Genomic DNA, 23318 nt, shown 5'->3' on the forward strand with positions numbered 1-23318 from the left:
AAGGATATTAAATCTTCCCCCGTAGTAACAATTGCTCCTATATATTCATTCCATTTTACTATAATAATTGACACATTTAAACTTGCTTGAGTAATTTTCTTTAAAAAAAATATTACTACTTCCGATTTTTTTTAGTTGCAATTTTAAGGTATTATTTGAGAGATATAAAAAATTTCAAAGTTGCAACTAAAAAAAATCGGAGGTAGTATTAAGAATAGAGCCTTAATCAGAAGAGATTTTACCCAAAAGATGATGTATTTGCCATTAAATTAAGCTTCACTTGATAAGAAAATCCTTAGTATGACTGTATGAGAGGTTAGAATTTAGAAGACTACTTTTTAAATAAGGAAAAAAGGACCGTTTGCCTCGAATCTCCATAGCAAAAGAAAAAGAATCAAACGGTGGGGAACCATCTAACACACACATGTCTCTATATTCAAAGTCGTAGACTTAAACTGCCATTTTTTATATATCTTTTTTTTTAATTATTATTTTTTTAATACTTTATCCGTTTTTCTAGTTGACACCGTTTGACTTTTACTCTATTCACACAATATGCTTTGACTCGCTTTTGTGGTTTATAGATATGATAAAACATATTCATGTGGAATCTTGTTGAATCGTTTTAATGTATATTTTGTTAAAAACTACTTTTTATAATTTTACAATGTTGATAATTAATTAGAGATATTAATCTTAAAAACATGCGTTGACAATCGTGATAATAGAAAGGTGTCAACTAAAAAAAACGGAGTAAGTATTTTTTTTATTTTAGATATACTTTTTTTTTTTAATAAGCTACTAGAGTTGGGATTTTTCACTACTCATATATCATCATTGACTTAATTTTTTTTTACCAATATATCACATATATATATATGTATATAATACTTCGTATGTTGTTGGATTTATCATAATGTCAACTTTTATAAATTAATTTTTCATTATTTTTACTAACCTCTAATTAAAGGAATTGATGGAAAAAATTGTATTTCCACAAATGCGCAAACCTAATTATAACTTAAATAATAAATAAATAAATAAATAAATAAATAAAACAGAAAGAGTACCACTTTCTAAATACTACACATGTATGATTGTATTAAACTAGATGCATCATTTCGAAAGTTAATAAATTTACTCTTTTTTTTTTTTCTTTGTAATCTCATATTATATGGATCCTCTTTTTTCCCTTTTAGGGTCTATTCTCTTCACATTATTTTTAGTTCACTTTACTTCAGTTCCATTAAGTTAAGTTCAGTTTAATTCTTAATTTCCTTCTCTCATAAAATATTCAATTTAGCTTCAATAAGTTCAGTCAACAGACCCTAATAATACGCCTATAATTACAAATACAAATATTAATAGTTAAAATTGTACAATGGTATTTAAATCGGTTAAAATGTTGCGATTGTTATAAGACGGAACGTATTCCAAACACAGCCTATCTCACGTGTCACATAACGGGGCCCAGTCTACCCCTATTATCCTTAACGGAGGTTTGCCAGTTAGTCAGAGAGTAGCGGGAACCCGTTTTGACTGTCTTGGGGCAGCGGTCAGCTTCCCCTTTTCCCGTTTCGGGCAGCCCTCCAGCCTACCTGCACGCCTTCACTCATTCCTCTCACTCCCCTTTTTCCCCCATTTTCTCTCTCCTCCTTTCTAGAGAGAGAAGCTTAAACTACCTTTTCTTGCATTGTTTGTTTCTTAGATAAGAGTTTTTTAGAGAGAGAAACTGATTTTTTTAGAGATTGAAACTGGGAAAAGGTGTACAGTGTAAAAGGTTTTGGAATGTGAGATTATTACATAGAGAGAGAAAATAAAGTTGAAATTTTTGCTCAAAGGAAGGGAAAGTAGTTTGGTTGCTCTTAAACTATGGAATGTTGCTTTTAATGGGTTTTGTTTGATTTTTAAGATCAAGTTTTTGTTTGATTTTTCTGGGTTTTTTTTTGGAATTTTTGTATTTGGTTGACAATGGTGGAATTGGGGATTGTTCTTCATTTGGGGTTTTAGGGTTTTTTTTTTAAGTTTGATTTTTTATGGTTTGAGAATGTTGGGTTTTTGGATCTGAGCTGAGGTGAATTCTGAAGTTGTACAAGAATCATGTGGGTGGAGGTGTTAGCTTCTCTTTTGTATATTTTTCTCGCATTCAAATTCACTTCTGCTAATGTGGAAGGTATTTTGTTCTCTTTTATAGTTTTAATTTTTTTTTTTTTTTTTTTTTTTTTTTTTTTTTGCAGCTGAATTTTTCTGGGTTATGTTCAAATCTGTCAAATTTGATAAATTAAGTTTCTAATTTTATGGATTTTGTCTAATTTTCTGGTTTTGTATGCTTTTTTATGTTGTTTTTTTGAATGGTGTGGCGTGTTGCATATAAGAATTTGTATTTGCTTAGTTAGGGAATTTAGTTTGAATGTCATTTTAATCAATTGATGGTTAAAAGTCCTTAAATTGACTTGCTAAAATTTGGATTTATATGGGACTGTTTTTGTTCAGTTTATAGTTGAGGTGGTCCCTCAATCAGCTTGTTGGGTATTTGATGGTTTGTGAATTGTCAAAGCTTGAAGTTAGAGAGCTGGTTAAGACTTCTGGCTTTGCTGATCATTGTTTAGTTTTTGCGAATAGCTCACCTTTACTTCTTATGGACTGAAAGTGACGAGTACAATGTGGACTCACTTGTTGTCTTTGATTTAGTTTGAAGTACCTTGTTTTGACCCTTGGACGATGTAATAGTACATGATGCTTGGATTTCCATATATGGTCCTTTAATCCACTCGTGTGTTGACCTTTCTTCTTGGGTGTGATGGGTGTGTGTACTGGTATGGTGTTGACTGATCGTGTTTCTGGGGCTACTGGAGAATTAAGAGTTCCTTTTGACTTTAGGAGAGTGTGTTATACATCATTGTGAGTTCTATATAGGCATATATAACTGTTTCTAGTTGTTTGTTGTTATTGTGATTTAGGGGTTTTGCATTCTCTCTGCTCATATCTTTGTCAACATCCATCAAAGATCATTGAAATAAAGTGGCAATTTCAAAAGGGAAGGTTGTGGCTTGTGAGCAGTGGGGCTGGGTTTCACTTGATTAACATTGAGTTCAATGGTTTATTTATTTGTCATGTCATCATGAAATGGACTTGTAACTATCATTTGTTTACACCTCTCTTTATCAGCTACTTGTTATTAATGCCCATTTTCATTACTATATATGTCACTTAACTGAATTTTATATGTTTGTTGCTCTTATTGTTTGTGCTTCTGTAGTATATTTTTCTGGCTCTTTAGGTGCAATTCTAATACTTCGTATCATACAAATAACTGAAATTGTATGCTTATTTTGAACTTTCTCAATTAATTGAACAGGGGATGCTCTTCATAGTTTGAGAAACAACCTAGATGACCCTTTCAATGTATTGCAAAGCTGGGATCCCACCCTTGTAAATCCCTGTACATGGTTTCATGTCACTTGTAACCCAGATAACAGTGTTATAAGAGTGTAAGTATCCACCTTACATGGTTTTGCTTAGTATAATTCACGCTTCCATCCTAGAATTTACAAATTAAAATCTATTATCTTACATCATTTTCTCTTCTGCGTTTGCTCAGAGATCTAGGAAATGCTGCATTGTCAGGTCAACTGGTTCCAGCTCTTGGCTCACTTAAAAATCTTCAGTACTTGTAAGTCATAACTTGTACTTTAGGCAGAAGCTGTCTTCTTTTTATTATATATTGGAGCTTTGGTCTGCTGATATTAGCTAAGTATAATATATCATGATAGTTGCATGATCTTTTATTTATTCTGTTATTACTCATACAGTCATACATATTATGATGACATCAGCTGTGATTATGATTGACATTCTTTGGTACGTTTTCTCATGGAATTGTAAATAGAGCCTAATTTTGAATGCCAAACTGCCAAGAAGTGGTTTACAACATCACGTTGATGTTGGAAAACGTAGCCAGAACTTTTTTTTAAAAAAAAATGTGTATAAAGAGATTTTAATCTTGTCATCCATGTTTGTTTGTGTTGGCCTCACACTAGGTTTATGAGTGTGGTGTTTGGAGGTATCATCCAAATACGTGAATTCACTGAACTGTTGTAAGTTTGTAAAAATTTACTGTATATCAGGAAATTGGGTTATGGGACTGGTTTAAATTTTCAGCTTGGATGGGTTTATACTTTTTACTGTCAACTAAAGGACTTTTTATGGACTTCTGTCGCTAGTTGAGCTGGATGGGCATAGTGTTAAAGGGTGACCCACGAACTAAAGAGTGGCTGACCACAAACATAGAAGCTTTGATGGGGGAAGAATTAGAAAATCAGCGACCACATTTCTGTTGGTATTATCTTTCCACTGGAGCTCAAGCTCAAAGGATCTATAAAATAGTCAGCTCTCCTATGTAATGCCAATGTTTTAATAGGCATTGTCTATATCTGGGTTGCAAGAGAACCTTGATACAAAAGCTAGAGGTGTGGGTGAATTCACAAAATAGGCTTATAATATAAAACCACATTTATAGTGTAGCCATTTAAGTTTTTCAAAGTACACCTTTTACATGTGTATACATCATTAGTTCTAGTAAAAAGAAAAATAAAGGTAATAATTGCATTTTTTTTCAAATTTTAGAGTATTAAAATCTTTGTAATGATCATAGAAGTTGTGAAGTTATTCCCAAACCTGACTCGCATGTTATTGATTTAAAAGAACCTCTCTATAGCTCTATAGTGATTTGGCATAGCTATTATGTGTTCTTGGGTAGTTGGGTGTAAATATGATAGTCACAAAAGAAACTCTCCAATCCTTGATGACTAGATGAGTGAAGTGCAAGTGTCCCAAATTTAGTGTAAATGCAAGACTGGTGAAGGACAATATTACGAAGAGGGAAAAAGATCAAAGTTTAAACACATTAACCTGTGTACGTGTATCCAAGGTTATAGTGTCTACCAAGATTTGAACCATTCAATTGCAATGTACAATGGCTGACCATCTAAGCTATGCTATTCTTGTATTTGTTTAATCAAACTAACCATTATTATCCTATATTTGAAAGGTAAATATTGTTTTTAACAAATAAGTAGAACAACAAAGTTTTAAACATTGATCAACTAATGCATAGATACTCCATCATTGTTATCCATTAAATTAAGTCTCATATTACAATTATTTGGGCATCCGGGCTATTGAGTAGTCTTGTGAGCTAAGTGCCATTATTATACTGTGTAGTGGAAGGCAGACTGGCTTGCTTAATCAAAGTTGGGATAAGCCTTCACTAAAAATGCATGGGGAACCTATATATTGGGATTTCTAATTATGTTGGATAACATTGCATAGGTTGAAGGATTTCTAATTATGTTGGATAACATTGCATAGGTTGAAGGATTTCTAATTATATTGGGATTTCTAATCCTTGAGCCTGGTTTAATGGGAAATCAACTGAATTATTATTGCTTTTGCGCTTTTAATATGTATCAGCACAAATTTAATTGTTTTCTAGTTCATTGGAATGTGACTTTTATCATGTACTTATTCGAGTATATTTTTATTCTTAGGGAATTGTACAGTAACAATATCAGTGGGCCAATACCTAGTGAGCTGGGCAATCTGACAAATTTGGTCAGTTTGGATCTCTATTTGAACAGTTTCAGCGGTCCAATTCCCGAGTCTTTGGGCAGGCTATCAAAGTTGCGCTTTCTGTATGTATACCAATCTCTTGCCTGACTTTATTTTGTACAAGAAGACTATACGTTCTTTTCCTTTGACAGTTATATTGATATGTACCTGTGTTGAATTTCCGCGTGGCCTTATGCTCTTATGTTATCTGTCTGCTAGTTGATTTGGCTTTCGCAGTTGCTCTTGCTTAATTTATTATGGCTGGTGATGAATTATTGACTCAGTGTAGAAGAAGTGTCTCTTAATGCTAGAGATTTGTCATGGTTTTAATATGATTTTACATTTTGACAATGTTGTTCATAATAGTAAGTGTGATGAACTGATGACAATTACCTTATTTTATGAGACCATCAGCAGTTCGCTTGATTTGATGATTTAAGGTCCTATTTTGCACTAGTTGCATTTGAAAGTCAAATTCTTTGCCTGTCAAATAATCTTCACATCTCCTTGTTAAGGAAACTTGAGGTTTGGAATTGGATGGTTGAAGCTCTTGAATGAGTAGTGAGAGAAAAGGGGGCAAGGCAGAATGTGATGGGTCATGGGAACTAATCACTGTTGACTCTTAGGATCTCCTATGGGGGGCATCTTATATGTGAAGGAGACCCTTTAGTGGTTCTATCAGTTTTAGTTGTGGAGGGATAAGCGACAAGTGAGGTTGGTGTGCTATTTATGGCTTTCTTTTCAGTTTCTTTGCCAGAAGTATAAAATATATTGATGTGAGTGAAATGCAAGCCAAGTTGCAGTAGTTGGACAGATTTTTTTATTTTTAATTCTCTCTAAATTATTTCATTTCAAGGTTGTAAAGTGATAGGGAAGCTGCGGAAAAGAGCCAAAACAAGGACCAAACATATGTCTGATAATTTTGTAACATTTGAGCTGTACAATTATTTTCTGCATAATTTAACAGAACTCTTCTAGGATACTCCCTGTGTGTGTATTTTTTGACATGAAAAGAATTCAAATGACTCAGGACATTGGACATTACTTGACTCAAATTTGCTTCCAAGAGTGTTGCTAGTGAAGTTTGCTTTTGGATTTTGTACTTTGAATATTAGATCTGTTAAATTAGAGTGCATCTCAGTTGATTGAAGAACTATAAGGTCCTAACATTTTATTTTAATTTTGAAATTTCTGTGCAAGGATAGTCGGCTAAACAACAATAGTCTGACAGGCCCTATTCCTATGTCCTTGACAAATATCACCTCGTTGCAGGTCTTGTAAGTTTCTTTGTACTTTCACTTAGTTGGTCTAGTCTTATTGTCCCTGTTACTCAGTTTTTATGAATTTTTGAGACATGGAATCCTTTCTTTGATCAGGGATCTATCAAACAACCGTCTTTCGGGAGCTGTTCCAGACAATGGTTCCTTTTCCTTGTTTACGCCAATAAGGTCTGTTTGGATGTGAATTTTACGTGGAATAGACATCAATATTGTTGGACTTCTAATATTTTCTTTTTGTAATTGCAGTTTTGCTAATAACTTAAATCTATGTGGTCCTGTCACTGGGAGGCCATGTCCTGGATCTCCGCCTTTTTCACCACCGCCTCCTTTCATACCACCACCACCAATTAATAATCAAGGCAGGTTCTTGCTCTGAATCAGAAACCAATTAGTTATGGGTTTCCATTTCTTGATTGATAGACATCACTTTGAATGAGCTCATGGATCTTGATAGTACTCCGTGGGTATATCATTTATGTTGTCATTAACTGTTGTCTTAGCTCATAGGAAGGCTGCTACTTGCTGTGTTTTAGTTTGTGAACTGAATTCTTCTTTAGTGCTAATGCATTGGAACTCAGTTGTAGGTGATTTGATTCATCTACTTGCCCACACTTCCACTTATCGGATATAGCTCTGAGTTTGTTATGATGTAGTATGCCCTTATTGATTCTTCATCATTTGGATTTTTAGGTGGTGTCAGTGCCACGGGAGCAATTGCTGGTGGAGTGGCTGCTGGTGCTGCTTTACTGTTCGCTGCTCCTGCTATATTATTTGCCTGGTGGCGGCGTAGGAAGCCTCAAGAGTATTTCTTTGATGTCCCTGGTAAGTCCTCAAAGTTTTCAACCTTTTATTTAGGCTCACATTAAAAGTTGCCATCACCTACCATAAATATACTTATTGCTTCCATTCTGCAGCTGAGGAGGATCCGGAAGTACATCTGGGGCAGCTTAAAAGATTCTCTTTACGAGAACTGCAGGTTGCTACTGATAGTTTTAGCAACAAAAACATACTTGGGAGAGGAGGATTTGGTAAGGTGTATAAAGGACGCCTTGCTGATGGATCATTAGTTGCTGTAAAACGTTTAAAGGAAGAACGTACTCCTGGTGGTGAGCTGCAATTTCAAACAGAAGTGGAAATGATCAGCATGGCTGTGCATCGAAACTTGCTCCGGTTGCGTGGATTTTGTATGACACCAACAGAACGGCTGCTTGTTTACCCCTACATGGCTAACGGGAGTGTTGCCTCCTGTTTACGAGGTAATGCAATCTGGTGTGCTGTTGCTCTTTCAAATAATATGTTCATTTCCCTGATTGCGAATCAGTCAACCACCTTTTCTTTGTGTGTGTGTGTGTGGTGGGGGGGGGGGGGTGTTGGAGGATGGAAGTGTGGTAGTGGTAAATAATCCATATCTGACTGGTAGTTTATTTTTGTTTGAGGTTATATCTGATCTTATTACTGACATTAACATTGTTTCTTGTCAGAACGTCCACCAAATGAACCGCCACTGGATTGGCCTACACGCAAACGAATTGCATTAGGATCTGCTAGAGGACTTTCCTATTTACATGACCATTGTGACCCAAAGATCATTCATCGAGATGTAAAAGCTGCCAATATATTATTGGATGAGGAATTTGAAGCAGTTGTTGGTGACTTTGGCCTGGCTAAGTTGATGGACTACAAGGACACTCACGTGACTACAGCTGTACGTGGGACCATAGGACATATAGCTCCTGAATACCTGTCTACTGGAAAATCTTCAGAAAAAACTGATGTTTTTGGTTATGGTATAATGCTTCTGGAATTAATCACTGGACAGAGGGCTTTCGATCTTGCTCGACTTGCGAATGATGATGATGTCATGTTACTCGATTGGGTATGCCACTTGCAACTTTTGGTAGATTATAAGTGGAATTTGACTATATATCTTTAGTTCATGATGTAAAAAAAAAATTCTCCAAGTTTTTATGCACTCATTAATCTGGCTGTTTCATCAACTAATGACTCCACAGGTTAAAGGACTTCTCAAAGAAAAGAAATTAGAAATGCTTGTTGATCCTGACCTTCAAAATAATTACATTGAGGCAGAGGTGGAGCAGCTTATTCAAGTTGCGCTTCTCTGCACACAAGGCAACCCTTTGGAACGACCCAAAATGTCAGAGGTAGTAAGGATGCTTGAAGGTGATGGTTTGGCCGAGAGGTGGGATGAATGGCAAAAGGTAGAAGTTCTTCGGCAAGAGGTGGATTTAGCTCCTCACTCTAACTCAGATTGGATCGTCGATTCAACTGACAATCTGCATGCAGTTGAATTATCTGGTCCTAGATGAATGCCACTCCTAAGTGACAGAATCAAAAAGAAATTAATTTAATTAACTCCTTTTTTTTTCATTATATTTATTATTATTATTATAATTTTTGTTTTTCTCTTCATCTTTAGGCGTGTTCTTGTAACTGGGAAGTCGTCCCGAGTGCCTATTTTTTTGGGGCTACATATTTATTTGTGTATATGGACATGGACCTGTTTTGGAGGGGCAATTTCACTGGAGATTGCATATTGTTTATGGGACTATTTTGTGACCATCTGACAGAAGTGATCAATTAAAAGTAGATTCAACAACTTCTGTTATAATTTCTTGCATAGACACAAAACTTCGGGTTGTGACAAAACCTTGCCATTCATACACACTAATATGCAAACGCTTCTAACTCGATAGAAGACTATCCTAACTTGAATCCTTTTAAGTAGTGCAGGAATTTGAATACCTTAGTTGAAGGTCTTTTTGAATTGTCTTTTAGGGCCTGTTTACTTCGGCTTAATCTCAATTCAGCTCAAATTCAATCAGTTCAGTTTAGCTACTAATTTCCTTCTCTCATAAAATATTCATTTTAGCTCTATTCAGTTAAGCTCTAATTAGTTCAGTTCAGCTTAGCTCAAAAGTAAATGTGAACTGGCCTTAATGCTTTATGTGAGATAAAAGTGGCATAAAACATTGATGACAATAAGAAAAATAAAATTAAATGTAGAGATAAAGTTAATATGTTGAGTCTTACTCTTTTCAAAATTCTTTGTATTTTGCCTTTGGCACTAGCAACCTAATGGAATAAATTCCTTTCATCGTGCCTTTTGCACGGTGTTTTAGGATTTGTTCTTATTTCAAAAGGTATACTCCGTAATAAGTTGATATATGAACATATATATTGAGAGTTTGAGACTGAATCTATCAAGAATTTATATGACCAATTTTCCATGGGTATTGTTGTATTAATTATCAAAAATAGTATGTAAATATCATAACAGCAATTAAGTAAAGAGATATTATTGTGATATTATCTCATATAAATCAATGACAACATTTTGCGTGAGATCGGACTCACTGAGTCACTGTGAGTCCAATATATCTGACATTAATAATCTATTATCTAACCTGAGAAATCTAATTTCTGATATTAATAATTTCTGACATTTGATTATTAGATTATTAATGTGTTTGATATATTGGATTTACCGTGAGTCCGACAGTCGAACTCACCTAATTTTTTTTCATAAATCAATAGTATATATGTTGGGGTCATGTATGACCTTATTTCAGACAAAGAAAACAAAAACTTTATTTAATTTATTCCATTTTCATGGGAATAATAGCCTATATAAAACAATTTTGCATTTTCGGTGTGTATAGAAATCTCCTTGTCTATTTGTCTTATCTAGTTCGGAAGAGGAAGAGTGCTGGAATTTAGCAACTTTATAATAAAAATCCAAAAGTATATTATATCATAAATGTAACATGTTAATCTGGAAATGACTTGATGCAGGAACTCATAACTTTGACACACATTTATGCACTTGGACTTACCAATAGAATATTTGAATAAATTATCTTATTAAAGAATAGTTGTTAGGAGTTAGCTGAAAAAAGACAATGTATAAACCTCCATGCAGTTAAATGTCAATAGAATTCCTGATCCTTAAACTTTATCATGATCCTTTTATATTGTTTACTTAAATTAGCTTAAATCCCGTGCATTGCACAGTTGTTAATTACTTTTAAAAATAATATTATAAAAATTATATAAATAGAATGATTCATGTATTAAAAAAGGGTATATATTATTAAAAACTAAATATTTAAATTACATGTAACATTTACAATGGATAGTTTAATATTTTTGAAAAGGAATTATATTTTATATAAAACAAAGATCATAAAAAATTTTGATTTATTTTTTATTTTAAGAAGGTACTTTTGGAGGGAAAATTTTTAATGCAATATTGACAAGTGTCTTTTTTATTCGCTTTTAGTTTGACTGTTTGCGTCAATGTGTCAACCTAATCTAGGAGGAAATTGTGTAAAACTTAAAATATATTAGTACCTCCATTAAATGTTATGTACAACAACTTTGGAATATTTTAAATCTCATAAATAATACCCCCAAAGTTACATTTAACATTTAACGGAGGTAATATATAAAGTACGCAAAGTTAATTAAGATTCAACACGTAATTTATTAATTAAACTTATTAATACATATTGAATTTATTGTTTTACAACCATTATACTCTCTTCATCCACAAATAAAATAAGTTCGCCCATATCTTTTTGTGTAACGACTTAATGTAGATCTGAAGTATCCCATTTTTCTTTTCATTAAAAACACAAATGTAGATCATGAGGTACTAGTAAATGTGAAATCCCTTAAAATAAAATTGAGAAAGAGTCTTAGTTGACTGCCAACAAATTCATATCAACAGCTGTTCTATAATAAAAAAAAAAATAAAAACTTTCATTGAATCTGTGTTATTATTTTAAAAATAAAAATAGAAGGCAATAACCACATAACTGAGATAGTGTAACATATAAAAAAATGATATTACCATAAACATTAAATAACACTGTCTGAATATACCTACCATATCATAAATCCTCATTTATAGCATTTAGACAAACACAAACAACAATCCATCTAAAAAAAATGAAAGAAGAAATAAGCTCAACAAAAAACATGGAAGAAGAGAAACAACAACAAAACTTTGGTAATTATTATCTTAGTAACATGTTGTTACAAGGTCCTTGTGAATTTCTTGATGAACTTATATCAACAATTCTTAGATGTTTAGGCCTTCAACAAGACTCTCCTCCTCCTTCTCCTCCATCTCCACCTCCTCCTCCTACTACGATTACGACCACGACTGATGATGTTGCTGCTGCTTGTACTGATGTTACTACGACTATTCCGAGTTCATCCTCAACAACAACTGTAATCGACAACGGTGGTGATGAAGAGACGACAACAATAAGTACTACTAGTGTTGGTTCAAGTGGAGTTATTGTGATTGTTCCGAGTTCAACGCCTGTGATAGATAAGGGTGAAAAAGGAGAAGATGAGACGACTTGTCCGACTCCGGAAACACCAGATGTAGGTGGTGCTGGTGACGGTGGCGGAAGTGCAAGTCAGCCGGGAGGAGAGGGTGATTATTTTCCACCTATAGACACGGTAAGTCCAGCTAATGATGATTTGTTTTTCTTTTTGTGATTTATTTCTTGGTAATCAAATGAGTTTATTATATGGAACCCTATTATTAGGCTACTATGCTGGAAATTGATGGAATACATATGATTCTTCAATTTATTTCTCCCTTTATTATTGTTTTATAATTAACCAAGTAGTACCATCATTAATAATTATTATAATTGTACTGTACATCTTTGGGTAACAATGAATTTAAATACGAGTATATGGTGTTTTTTTTTTTTTTTTTTTTTTTTTTTTTTTTTTTTTTTTTTTTTTTTTTTTTTTTTTTTTTTTGTGGGGGTTGTTGTGTTGTTAATTGATGAAACCATCAATTGATTGAAATAAACAACACAAATAAAAGAATAAAAACAATGTTTTAAATGGCTGCAATTAAAATTTTTACTTCATAATTAGTAGATTGATCCTGAGCCTGCTGGAGTTTATAAATTATTGATAATTGAAATATGGAAGTTTTTAGAGAAATATAACACAATAATCAATTATAAAAATAAGTAAATATAATAATTATAATGAATTTTCCTATGCAAATAAATGTTTTAACAAATATTATAAAAAAAATTAGAGTGTAAATTTCCCTGAAAAAAACTCTAATTTAGTATAGTGTAATAGATTTTTGATTTTTTTTTTGATTTTTTTTTTTTTTTTATATAATTTGAGAGGGAAAAATGAACAAATTTTAATGGCGTTAATTAAATGTCAAAAAATCCCAAATGAGTAATTGTAAAGTACTCCATATTAAAAGTATTCTATTTTTTTTTTTTGGAACGGAAGTATACTATTTATTTATTACTATTACTCCGTATTACTTTTTATTATTATTATTATTATTATTATTATTATTATTATTATTATTATTATTATTTAAAGAAGCTAAGTAAGAAAAAAGTAAAAAAAAATTTTAAAAAAATGCATTATTACTCATCTTATTCTCATATTTGAACGTTTATAAGAAAATGAGGAAGTTATTTTATTTCTTTCACTACGTGTTAAAAGTCTATAATTCAATTCTTATTTTAAAACCGTGCATCACACGGGGTTAATTTAGTACTATATTACTATGAACACCTAAAGGTCATCAAGAGGTTTATTACAAATATTTAGATAGTTCATGGATATTGATCATTGGTGATTTAGAGAATTGTGGTTGAAAGTTAAAAAATGACTTTAAAATTAATATGTAGATTATTGTTGTTGTTGTTGTTATTATTATTATTATTATGATTATTATTATTAAGCATTTACACTAGTAGTACCAATTTACTTTTACATTGCTTTTTTTTTTGACAAGATACTTTTACTGTTTTACATTGCATTGACTCTTTATAATTACTATGGAGTAGGAAGTAAAATATATTTGGCACTAGTTTTGGACCCGTGCAATGCACGGATTTATAAAGGTATGATTTATTAATAATAATAGTCAATTGAGATGGGGTTAATTGAAATTAAATGACTTATGTAACACTTTTTTTTTTTTTTTGAAATTTAAATTTATTAATATCTATCGTTTAAATTTTTATGTGTAACAAGTGTATATAAACAATATTTATCAAAAGAATTTTTAATTTTTTTTAATAGAATCTTTTTAAAAAATAAAAGCATTTTGGAGGGAAAATTAATCACAAAATTATGCTAAGTGTCCCTCCGGTGATTACTTTAGTATATAATATAGATAGATAGATTATAAGTATACATATTACAATATCCGAATTATACTCCATATTATAAGTAACACTTTGTTTGAATAAAATGTGTAGGAGGGAGGTTTAGTGCCGCAACCAAAGCAGAGTAGAATCAGGGTTCCACCAAGGCCTGGAGTTAGTACTGGAAAAGGAGGACAAACTCACTAAACTAACTACGACGACTACGAGTACGTACGTAAGTACAAGTTTCTCTTCATGCCACAAACTTTCATATGTGTCTTTCCCAACCCAATAATTTCGCGATATCCTTGGGAGCACCGTGCCCTAACCTCTCTTGTAGACGTGTAATAACTTGGCATCATCAGTTCTTAATTGAGACAAAATGATGCAGTAGTTCATCATATTTTTATTTCAGTTGTGCGTGTGTATATTGAATTATGGCTTGTGAAGTTGTGAATGTGTATATCAGTATATGATGATGATGATGATATGCAGAGATTATATTCAAGGACAATCCCCTACCCAAAAATATTGTGTAGTTATCAGTTTTGTGTGAGATTTATCGAAATTTATACTTAGTATGTGTTACTAAGTAAGTTAAATTTTTCCGTTCAAAAAAAAAAAAAAAAAAGTAAGTTAATTTTTTTAGCTTGTTTAATTTAATGTAGGAGTATTTCCTCAAAAAAAAAAATAAAAAAAAAAAAAAATTGATGTAGGAGTACTCCATAGATTATACTAATTCCATAGATTATACTATTTTGATAAACTCGCTCGTTTACCTTAACTAAGCATCTAAAAAAAACGGAGGAAGTATGTGTATTCCATAGATTATACTGCATGCTTAAAAGGTATGTTGCAACTTGCAAATAAAAAAAACGGAAAAAGTATGTGTCAAAGATTAATTATATTGACAATTTTTTTTATACCGAAGTATCATTTATTGATATAATAACGTCATATTCCGGTAAAAGTGGCTGAAAATCGAATTTTCGTTGTAGTTTAAAAGGTTCGGGTGACTTTTTTTTTTTGTTGTTGTAATTTGCAAAAATTGGCTTTGATGGGTGTAACCCAAAAAATGAATACTTTTACTGGTTATAGAATTTTATTATTCTAATTGTGCGTTGGTAAAATAATTATTAGTATAAATTTTTTGAATAAAATTAATTTATTAATAAGAAAAGACTTCTGACATCAGACATCTACAAATGAATTCTAATTAACAAATACATAAAATAGAATCAATTAAAGGTTTCCTTCATCAAAATTACGATCGTTGAAAAGACCTTGCACTATGGTACATCCCTTGCACTCATCATTGAAATAGGTAGCCTTTTTGGATACACGGTCTAACGATTTGTTGTAGCCGCAAGAATGATTATTATATGATTCACTTGAACGTATTTGAGAATTGGACAACCGTAACGATCCAAAAAAAAAAATTTACCATGATAATAGGGTAAAAGATGATTACTTTTTTTTTAATAAGCTCTAGCCCACAAATAAACCCTAACGAAAAGCAAACAACCAGGGTTCGTTTGGCATCACTGTGGTTTTCTTTTTTTGTTTTTCAAAATCATATGATATCTGTCATATAATGAATCAAAAATTATTCAAACTTGTTAAGATCATGATAATTTTGAAAACTGACAATTGAAAAGTGAAAACACCTTTTTCTTGTTTCCTGTTTTTGGTTTTTTGTTTTAAAAAAAACTGAAAAATAAAAATAAAAAATGATGCCAAATAAGCCCAACTAACAAAAATTAACGATTCCAGACCATCATAACGAGATACACCACCATAGGGAGATGGAAGAATATCTACACTACTTGTGTAGATTTATTATTGAAACCTAAAATGCAACGCTATAGAAAAACAAGAAAAAAAAAGGGGCAGAAATTGTCTAATTTCTAAATGAAAAGAGGAGAGAGGAAGGGACGTTTTTTTTTTCTTTTTTCTAGGATAATTTTATATTATTAAACTAGAAATTATATTAAGGGGGCAAGCATATCTAATTGTGTCCATATTTTAACTACATAATTAACATGGGTTTTTGCAGAAATTAAATTTATCATGCATAACGACCAAGGCCGTCTCCGACAATAATTCGGTGGCCCTGTTCTAACTATAAAAATTAGGCCCTTAAATTTTTAAAGGACTATTTTTAAAAGGTTAAAAATATCATCAATATAAAATGGCTTTCTTTCATTAATAAAAGTCTTCTTTTTAGTACATTACTTCAAATTAAAGAAGAAAATATTCATCATATTACTAAGTTTAATAATAATTTAATAAAACAACAAATAAAAACTTTTTATTTAAAAAATGTCATCCTTCTAACATTCTTTGAAGCAAAATCCGTAATTATATCTTCATAATTTTTTTTTTTTTTTTTTTGAAATAATATCTTCATAATCATTTAGGATGAATTTTTGGGTTTCAGTTTGGAAATAGTGGTCTTTTACGGAGAAGAAGGTGAACAGGTAAATTATGATTTTTTTTTAATTTTTTTTAATGAGTCGGCGTTTTTAAATAAAATAAAATAAAATTATGGGGCCATAATTTTTAGAGATCTTGTTCTGTGGGTGAGAAAAAACATGTTTAAAGCCGGGCCTGATAATGACCTTCAACCATTACAATTGATGGCACTAGGTTAAGAATCCTAGGATGTAAACGTAATATTTTTGCACCAAAAACCGAAGAATATATATAAAAACAAATTAAATAATAATGACAAAACAAATAATATAAGTAATAAAACAAAATTGTTCCAATAAGCTAAGCGAAAAAAGAAAAGCTAGAAAATAATCAAAGTTTCACAACGACAAAACCGGGACGAGTAGCAAGAGGAGGCTCGGGAGCGCGGTGTTGTGCAACTTCTTGATCATTATCGACTGGTAATTGGAAGACCCAAACTTGAACTATGTCTCCAACATTAAGATTATTATTACTGCTTATAAAAAAATTATTCCAATTTTTTCCATTAACATACCAGTCGAGGCTATCCCACTCGGTGAAATTTAGCTGGCTTACGATCAAATTACAATTGGATTGTATTAAATCTACCGTCACGTTTTTACCAATGTAATCTAGATTTACGTCACATCTAGTTTTGGACATTGGCAATCGGTGGCTATCCTTATTTAAATCAGAGTTACTCAACTCCCTTTGGATCACAAATTTAATATCAAACCCGCCCAACTAGTTAATTTTTTGTCTGACTCGATCTGGTAGTTGAGGTCCTTCTTGTGGTAGAGCCTTCTTAGCATGCAAGGGACAACTAGTTTCACCTTGTGGTGAGACAACTTTAACCGCTGTTAATATTTCTTTCTTTTCCTTCTCATGGTCAAAAGCCTTCTCACAAACATCAACCAAGCAATCAAACGGAGAATGATGAGTACCGTCTAACTTGATTAACTCCTTATAATCTTCTTCGCTTATTATATCCATCATAAACTAATAATTCTCGAGTGTTTGACTCAAGTTGCTTGGTGTTATCACAAGATTGAGAGTTTTTTTTTTTTTTTTTAGTAAAAGGTTTCTTATAACTTTAATGGAACTTTAAATCTGTTTAATTTATAAGTATTCGATTATGTTTAGAAAACGTAATCTGAATCAAATTATATACTACGTATTTGCAATAGGATTTGTCTATGAAACTATTTTTTTTAAAAAAAAGATAAAAATTTAAATTCTTCTAAAAAAAAAATACTCCGTAAGCTAAAAGTTAGATAGAGAGTAAAAAATCGCCCTCTTTATTGCCGTCTTTGAGCAAATACGGAATATTAGAAATTATAAAATAAAAAAAAATAAAAATACAAACACCTGCCAAAACCCTAGATATGTCCTCTTTCTCTTTCCATCTCTCGCAGTTTCCCATTGAAGCGCACTCCTCCTTCTCCATTGATTCATCTATCATCCATTGAAGCAGCTTTTGAGGTATTATGTTGTTTTCTTTTTCTAATCATCAATTTTCAATTTCACATTTTAGGGTTTACCGTCAATTTAATCTTCAGTGTACTCAATTTAGGGTTCTTCTTAATTCGATTATTCAACTATTCTTTATAATTATTAAACTTGATTTCGTTGCTGGATTTGATATTTAAATCAAATTTGCGTTTAATATTAGGTTGGAACTGTAAAATTGAACCATTTCCCCCAAAATTATGAGCTTAATTTGATAATTGAATCAAATTTGTTTGCTAATGTGTTGCAGAGCCTTATTTACAAATGTGATTGATATCCTAATTTCGCGTTTGATTTATGTATGTCTAGGGCTGTGTTTGATTCGGTTTATGTTAAATGTATTTGAATTTCGGCTATTAAGCATCCATCGATTGGATTGATTGGCATTGTGTACTAATTTGTAATTGTTTTCGATGTAATGCAGGAAGATTAGAAGTTCTGATTGTAGGAGTGTGAGATGAAAACGGTGTGGGGGAAAGTATTATCTTGTAAGCCCGTCTCTATTTCGAAAGCTGCTAAAGTTCTGTCGAAGTTTGTGTCTACAGACAATGGAGCGTCCCCTGCGTTTGCTGCATATTTGAGGCGCGCTTCAGCCTCATTTAGTGAACTTGCTCAGCTTCATAAAGAGCAGAAGAGTTCAGGAAGTCGACACAAAGTTCAGAAGCAACATTCACATAGTAGTGTCACTGAAGGGACTGTTGAGTCTGTATTGACTCAGAGTAAAGATGGGTTGCTGGGGAAGGAGTCAAGCACGAGCAAGAGGAAAGAGGTTCGAGGGGTGAATAAGAGTGAAGGAGAAGCCAGAAGTATTGAGGATGATGGGGAGACAAAGAGGCATAGGAGCAAGAACAGGGGAGAGGAAGATGAGGGGAAACATATTGCAAGGGGGAGTGCAATGAAGATGGAAGTTCAGGAAACTGATGGGATTGCGGATGGAAATGCGGAAATTGTAAGAGAGGCTGGGAAGAAGTCAAAGATAAAGAGGGAAAATAGTGAAAGTGGCGCTGTTACCATCAAAGATCAACCTTGCAGTGATTATGATGCTATCAATTCGAGTGAGTTGAAGAATAAGGAAACAAAGAAGAAGAAAAAAAGAGATAGTCTTGAGAAGGGAAAGCATGATGTTAAGAAGGAAGTTCTGAAAGATGAAGTCGATGAGCAAGCAATTGAGAACGAAAAAAGTCAAAGCGGCAAGAAAAAGAAACACAAGAAGGATAAACATCATGGTGATCAATCTGATCATGCTGCTGTTAATTCGACTAAGGTCAAGAATGAGGTAGAAAGTTTTGATGGAAGTAAAGATGGGAAGAAAGAAAAGAAAAGAAATAAGCCTGAAAAAGAAAAAAGTGATGATCATTTAGATATGGCAAAGGAAAAGAAACAAAAGAAAAAACGAACTCACGAAGAAAGAGATATAGAACATGAAGGCAAGCTTGAAATTGAGGCAGCCAACAACAGACAGAGAAAGAGGAAGCATGAAAGTGTTGTAGACGAAGGATTAGAGAATTCACAGGAGAAACATAAATCAAAGAAAAAGAAAAGGTGAAGTAGACAATTAGAATAGAGTGGTTCTTGACATTTGTTACACCAATTTTGGCATAAAAAAATTTAGTGAATATCTTTGGATTGTGTTCATTTTAGATAACTTAAGTTATAACCTTGTCTGAATTTTGGAACATGTTCCTCATAGTATTATTAACTGTTCCTGAATCTGGTACCTTTCGCAGTGTGTTATTTTATTTGTTATGAATCAATTTTTCAGCCATGTTAGCTGCCCATCAATTCATTTCAGACTGTAAAAATGTAAGTTTTAGGTTTGTTTTGTGAAGGGAAAACCGAGCCTACACCGGTATGTAGGATCTTAACTGAATCTCAACCCTTGTGTTTCTTAGTCCACCTCTTAAATGATCGGACATCCCTCCTTGTTTATATGAAATATTCCATAGTAGTTATCAATGCTTGAAGCTAATAGCTGCAGATTATCTGTACTCGGTTGGTAAATAATTCCAATGGGAACAGGTTGTTACACTTGAAATGCTGTCAAAGGTTTAATGTATCTGAAATAGAAGGTGGCATGCCTTTTGGGCCTGCAGATTACACCATAGCTTTGTGATGGCCTGTGAAAATTAAAGATGATTCATGCATAATAAGCTAATAAATTTTCAGAATACACAGGAACTTCTAGATTGATGATGCATATTTGTCTTGTGGCATCAATGGTTTTTCTCGTTCTCGGTTTGCAAACTAATTCTAACTTGCTAAGTATGATCGTAATCATCTCTGTGGCTATTCCATGCTTATTTTTACTTTTTCCAGGGTAGACTGCAGATGGATCATAAAATTCTTCGCTCTTGGTTGTTATGCCTTTTTTTCTGATGCCTGGTTTTATTCAAGGGATGTCCTTGAAAGAGTGCTAATTTAAAATGTTTATACTTATGAAGTAAGTTGGATCTATAATCTGGGTATTGTTTGCTAGCTGAACCATGGGAATTACATTCCTACAGTCGGGTGTAAGTACTTCTGATCAAGTCGTATCCGCAGAGGTATAGTCTATGGTGATCAACCTAGAAACAGGCATGTAAAGTGTTATTACTAATTGTGTATGATTTTCTTCTAGTTTGTTAACATTTTCTGTATTCGTTGATTTTTGAAATGAAGGTGAAATTGTACATTATCTGTTGAAAATGGTACTATGCTGTTGGTGATTTTACCAGTTTCAGCTGGCTGCTTGTTTTGCACTGTCAATTATATGAACAGGGGACGCTCTTCATAGTTTGAGAAACAACCTAAATAAGATGGCCCTTTCAATGTTTTGCAAAGCTGGGATTCCACCCTTCTATATACCTATACTGCTACACATGATTTAATGTCCTCTTTTTTTTTTTTTTTTTTTTTTTTTTTTTTTTTTTTTTTTTTTTTTTTTTTTTTTTTTTTTTTTCTTTCTTTCTTTTGAACATTTTCATGTCATTTGTAAATTGTAATCCCGATAACAGTGTTATAAGAGTGTTTCTACCTTATATGATTTATTTATTTATTTTTCATGCTTCTATACTAGAATTATATTAGTAATAAAGATTTAGTAGCTTACGCATTCTCTTCTTCGTATGCTTAGAAATAAATTTGGATAAATTATTCTTTTCATTCTGAAATTAATTTTTTTATTTTTTTGTTTTAAACTTAAATAATTAATTATTGTATTATGACGTTAAATTTTTCTCACTAGGCAAAAAGTTACGAAAAATAACAAGTTGAGGCACCGTTTGAGACATTCACTTGTTTAGAAATGAAATGAGCTATTAGTACATGTATTAGTAATAACAAGTCCAAAGTTATTAAGTACTTGTATTTTAGATTAGTTTAAATCCAAAACAATGAAAAAGATTCGATAAAATGAAAAACAAACGAATAAGCAAGTATTGCAAATTTGCAATAAATCGAAATAATGAACGTAATTATATGGAGTATAATGCCATTTTTAGATATATTGTCAATAAACATGTTCAATGGTCAAGTAAGGGGCACATTATTAAGGGTTTGGGAAAATTTAAACAGAGACCGGTCGAGATCAATCATTTTTGCCCCCAATCATTTTACTTTTGAAAAAAAAATTACATTCATTTTTTTTTCCTTCTTGGTAGATAATCTGATACTCCTTTCGTAATAATCACAACACTTTGACTTTTACACTATTTATATGCTTAGGATGACTACATTTTTTATCAATATACACGAAACATACATTACCATATAAAATATTTTTAGATTAGTCTTTATTTTTATTTTCATCGGATCAAGATTTCTAATAATATATAATTATAAAAATTAATGGTTAAAGTTTGTATATTGACATGTAAGTGGGTCAAAGTATTACGAAATTATTATGAAACGGAGGAAATATGTAACTTTTTGACTTTTTATGTCGTCAATTCAACCATGGAAAAAAAAATTTAGAGAAAAATCATAAAAATATGCAATCCCTTAAATCCCTTAGATAAAGGGTTGTCACTTCTCCTGGAAAAAAAAAAAAAAAAAACACTCAAATTTTAAACACAAAATTCTTATTTGTGGTTGACCAGCCATAATGGAATTTACTTCGTTAGTGTTCTAGAGGTTACTCGGTGGCCAGCTGTAAGACCCCTATTGAGCCATACGCGGCATGGCGTGCCTGGACCAGGGCACACTACGGCTTGGCTATGGTGCTAGGCCTTGTACATAGTACTATACGACCCTATGGTGTGGTTAATAAGTAAATAAAGGCATATGGTTGCCTTTATATATTAGCTTGGTAAGCTAAGGTTTGTTGGATGGACGTTGGACCCAAGGGTTGGGGCCAATAGTCCATTATTGTGTTACTGTCATTGGCGTGTTCACTAGTATTACAAGCCTAAATCAATATGAAGCTCTTTAGGGGGAGCAGTGCTACTCATGGCTTGGTGCGGCCATGGGTGCATCATTGGCTAAGGCCATGATGCATGGTCCTAGCGTGGCGTGGGCTACCTAGACCTTAAGCACAAGGTTGGCTTGATTACATAAGTGGGCTTAATGACTTGAGCTATGAGCGAAGGCTCGCGGCGAGCCTTTGCTGGTGCGAAGCGACGTGTCGGTTGGGATACGATGCGTAGCATCGGAGTGACGCGACGCTTGGAGAAGTGGCGCCGCTCCGAAGCGATGTGACGCATGGGCTATGGCACGGGACACTGAAGCGACGCGATGCTTGGCTGTGATGCGGTGCGGTGAAGTGACGTGTTGCTCGGTCGTTGGCATGGTACCAGCGAAGTAGCACATTGGTGCGATGCAACGCGAAGCGTTGCGTTGCTTGTTGCGGATCAGCACCAATGTGCGAAGTGGCATCTGGTGCGAAGAGGTATCTGAGCGAAGGGGTGCTTTGGATAGAGGCGTTGATTGGTGCGAGACGACGGTTAGTGAACCGTTACGTGCCAACGGAGTTGACACTATGCTGAAGCGACGCAGCTTTTCACACTAGAGTGACGGTTTGTGGATAAAGGCAAAGTGAAGGGACACGAAGGATAATGGTGGTGATCCGTATTGTGTGTGGGTTAGGATTGCTGACTTGTATTAGATTACGGTTAATTGCATGAGCGCCACTTGGCATGCATGCGTGAGTAGTGTCTATTCGCATAGGAGGGGGTTGTCCTCCTTTGCCTATAAATAGATGACCTTGGGGTCTGTCCAAGGCATCCAAAAACTATTGTGTAAATATGCTATTAATGATATTAATAAAAGTATGCTTTGTGTTATATTCTTAGTGTTCTATCGTGTTTATTATATT

At 33.0% G+C, this 23318-nt stretch overlaps 3 protein-coding genes across 3 annotated transcripts; all 3 read left to right on the top strand.

The window, feature by feature from the left end:
* The first annotated feature begins 1642 nt into the window (after positions 1–1642).
* Positions 1643–9459, top strand: LOC145586375 (somatic embryogenesis receptor kinase 2). The gene is made up of 11 exons (XM_081643199.1): positions 1643–2173; positions 3359–3491; positions 3602–3673; positions 5550–5693; positions 6816–6887; positions 6987–7058; positions 7137–7249; positions 7581–7712; positions 7805–8146; positions 8372–8766; positions 8903–9459. The coding sequence occupies exons 1-11, from the start codon at positions 2101–2103 to the stop codon at positions 9215–9217; spliced, it is 1863 nt and encodes a 620-aa protein (XP_081499325.1). The 5' UTR covers positions 1643–2100; the 3' UTR covers positions 9218–9459.
* A 2391-nt stretch (positions 9460–11850) lies between these two features.
* PROPEP6 (elicitor peptide 6 precursor) lies at positions 11851–14382 on the top strand. The gene is made up of 2 exons (XM_081641856.1): positions 11851–12383; positions 14180–14382. The coding sequence occupies exons 1-2, from the start codon at positions 11862–11864 to the stop codon at positions 14270–14272; spliced, it is 615 nt and encodes a 204-aa protein (XP_081497982.1). The 5' UTR covers positions 11851–11861; the 3' UTR covers positions 14273–14382.
* Positions 14383–17849: 3467 nt separating this feature from the next.
* On the top strand, positions 17850–19704 carry LOC145586378 (uncharacterized). Its single transcript, XM_081643201.1, has 2 exons — positions 17850–18001; positions 18453–19704. The coding sequence occupies exon 2, from the start codon at positions 18486–18488 to the stop codon at positions 19572–19574; it is 1089 nt and encodes a 362-aa protein (XP_081499327.1). The 5' UTR covers positions 17850–18001; positions 18453–18485; the 3' UTR covers positions 19575–19704.
* The last annotated feature ends 3614 nt before the right edge of the window (positions 19705–23318 follow it).

This window comes from Chenopodium album, chromosome 16, assembly GCF_948465745.1.
Source record: "Chenopodium album chromosome 16, dcCheAlbu1.1, whole genome shotgun sequence".
NCBI classification, from domain to species: domain Eukaryota; kingdom Viridiplantae; phylum Streptophyta; class Magnoliopsida; order Caryophyllales; family Amaranthaceae; genus Chenopodium; species Chenopodium album.

Coding starts and splice junctions, on each gene's coding strand:
- PROPEP6 (XM_081641856.1), top strand. CDS start 11,862: ATGAAAGAAGAAATAAGCTCAACAAAAAACATGGAAGAAGAGAAACAA. Junction 12,384..14,179: donor ATTTTCCACCTATAGACACG/GTAAGTCCAGCT, acceptor TAAAATGTGTAG/GAGGGAGGTTTAGTGCCGCA.
- LOC145586378 (XM_081643201.1), top strand. CDS start 18,486: ATGAAAACGGTGTGGGGGAAAGTATTATCTTGTAAGCCCGTCTCTATT.
- LOC145586375 (XM_081643199.1), top strand. CDS start 2,101: ATGTGGGTGGAGGTGTTAGCTTCTCTTTTGTATATTTTTCTCGCATTC. Junction 7,059..7,136: donor TCCTTGTTTACGCCAATAAG/GTCTGTTTGGAT, acceptor TTGTAATTGCAG/TTTTGCTAATAACTTAAATC. Junction 8,147..8,371: donor TGTTGCCTCCTGTTTACGAG/GTAATGCAATCT, acceptor GTTTCTTGTCAG/AACGTCCACCAAATGAACCG.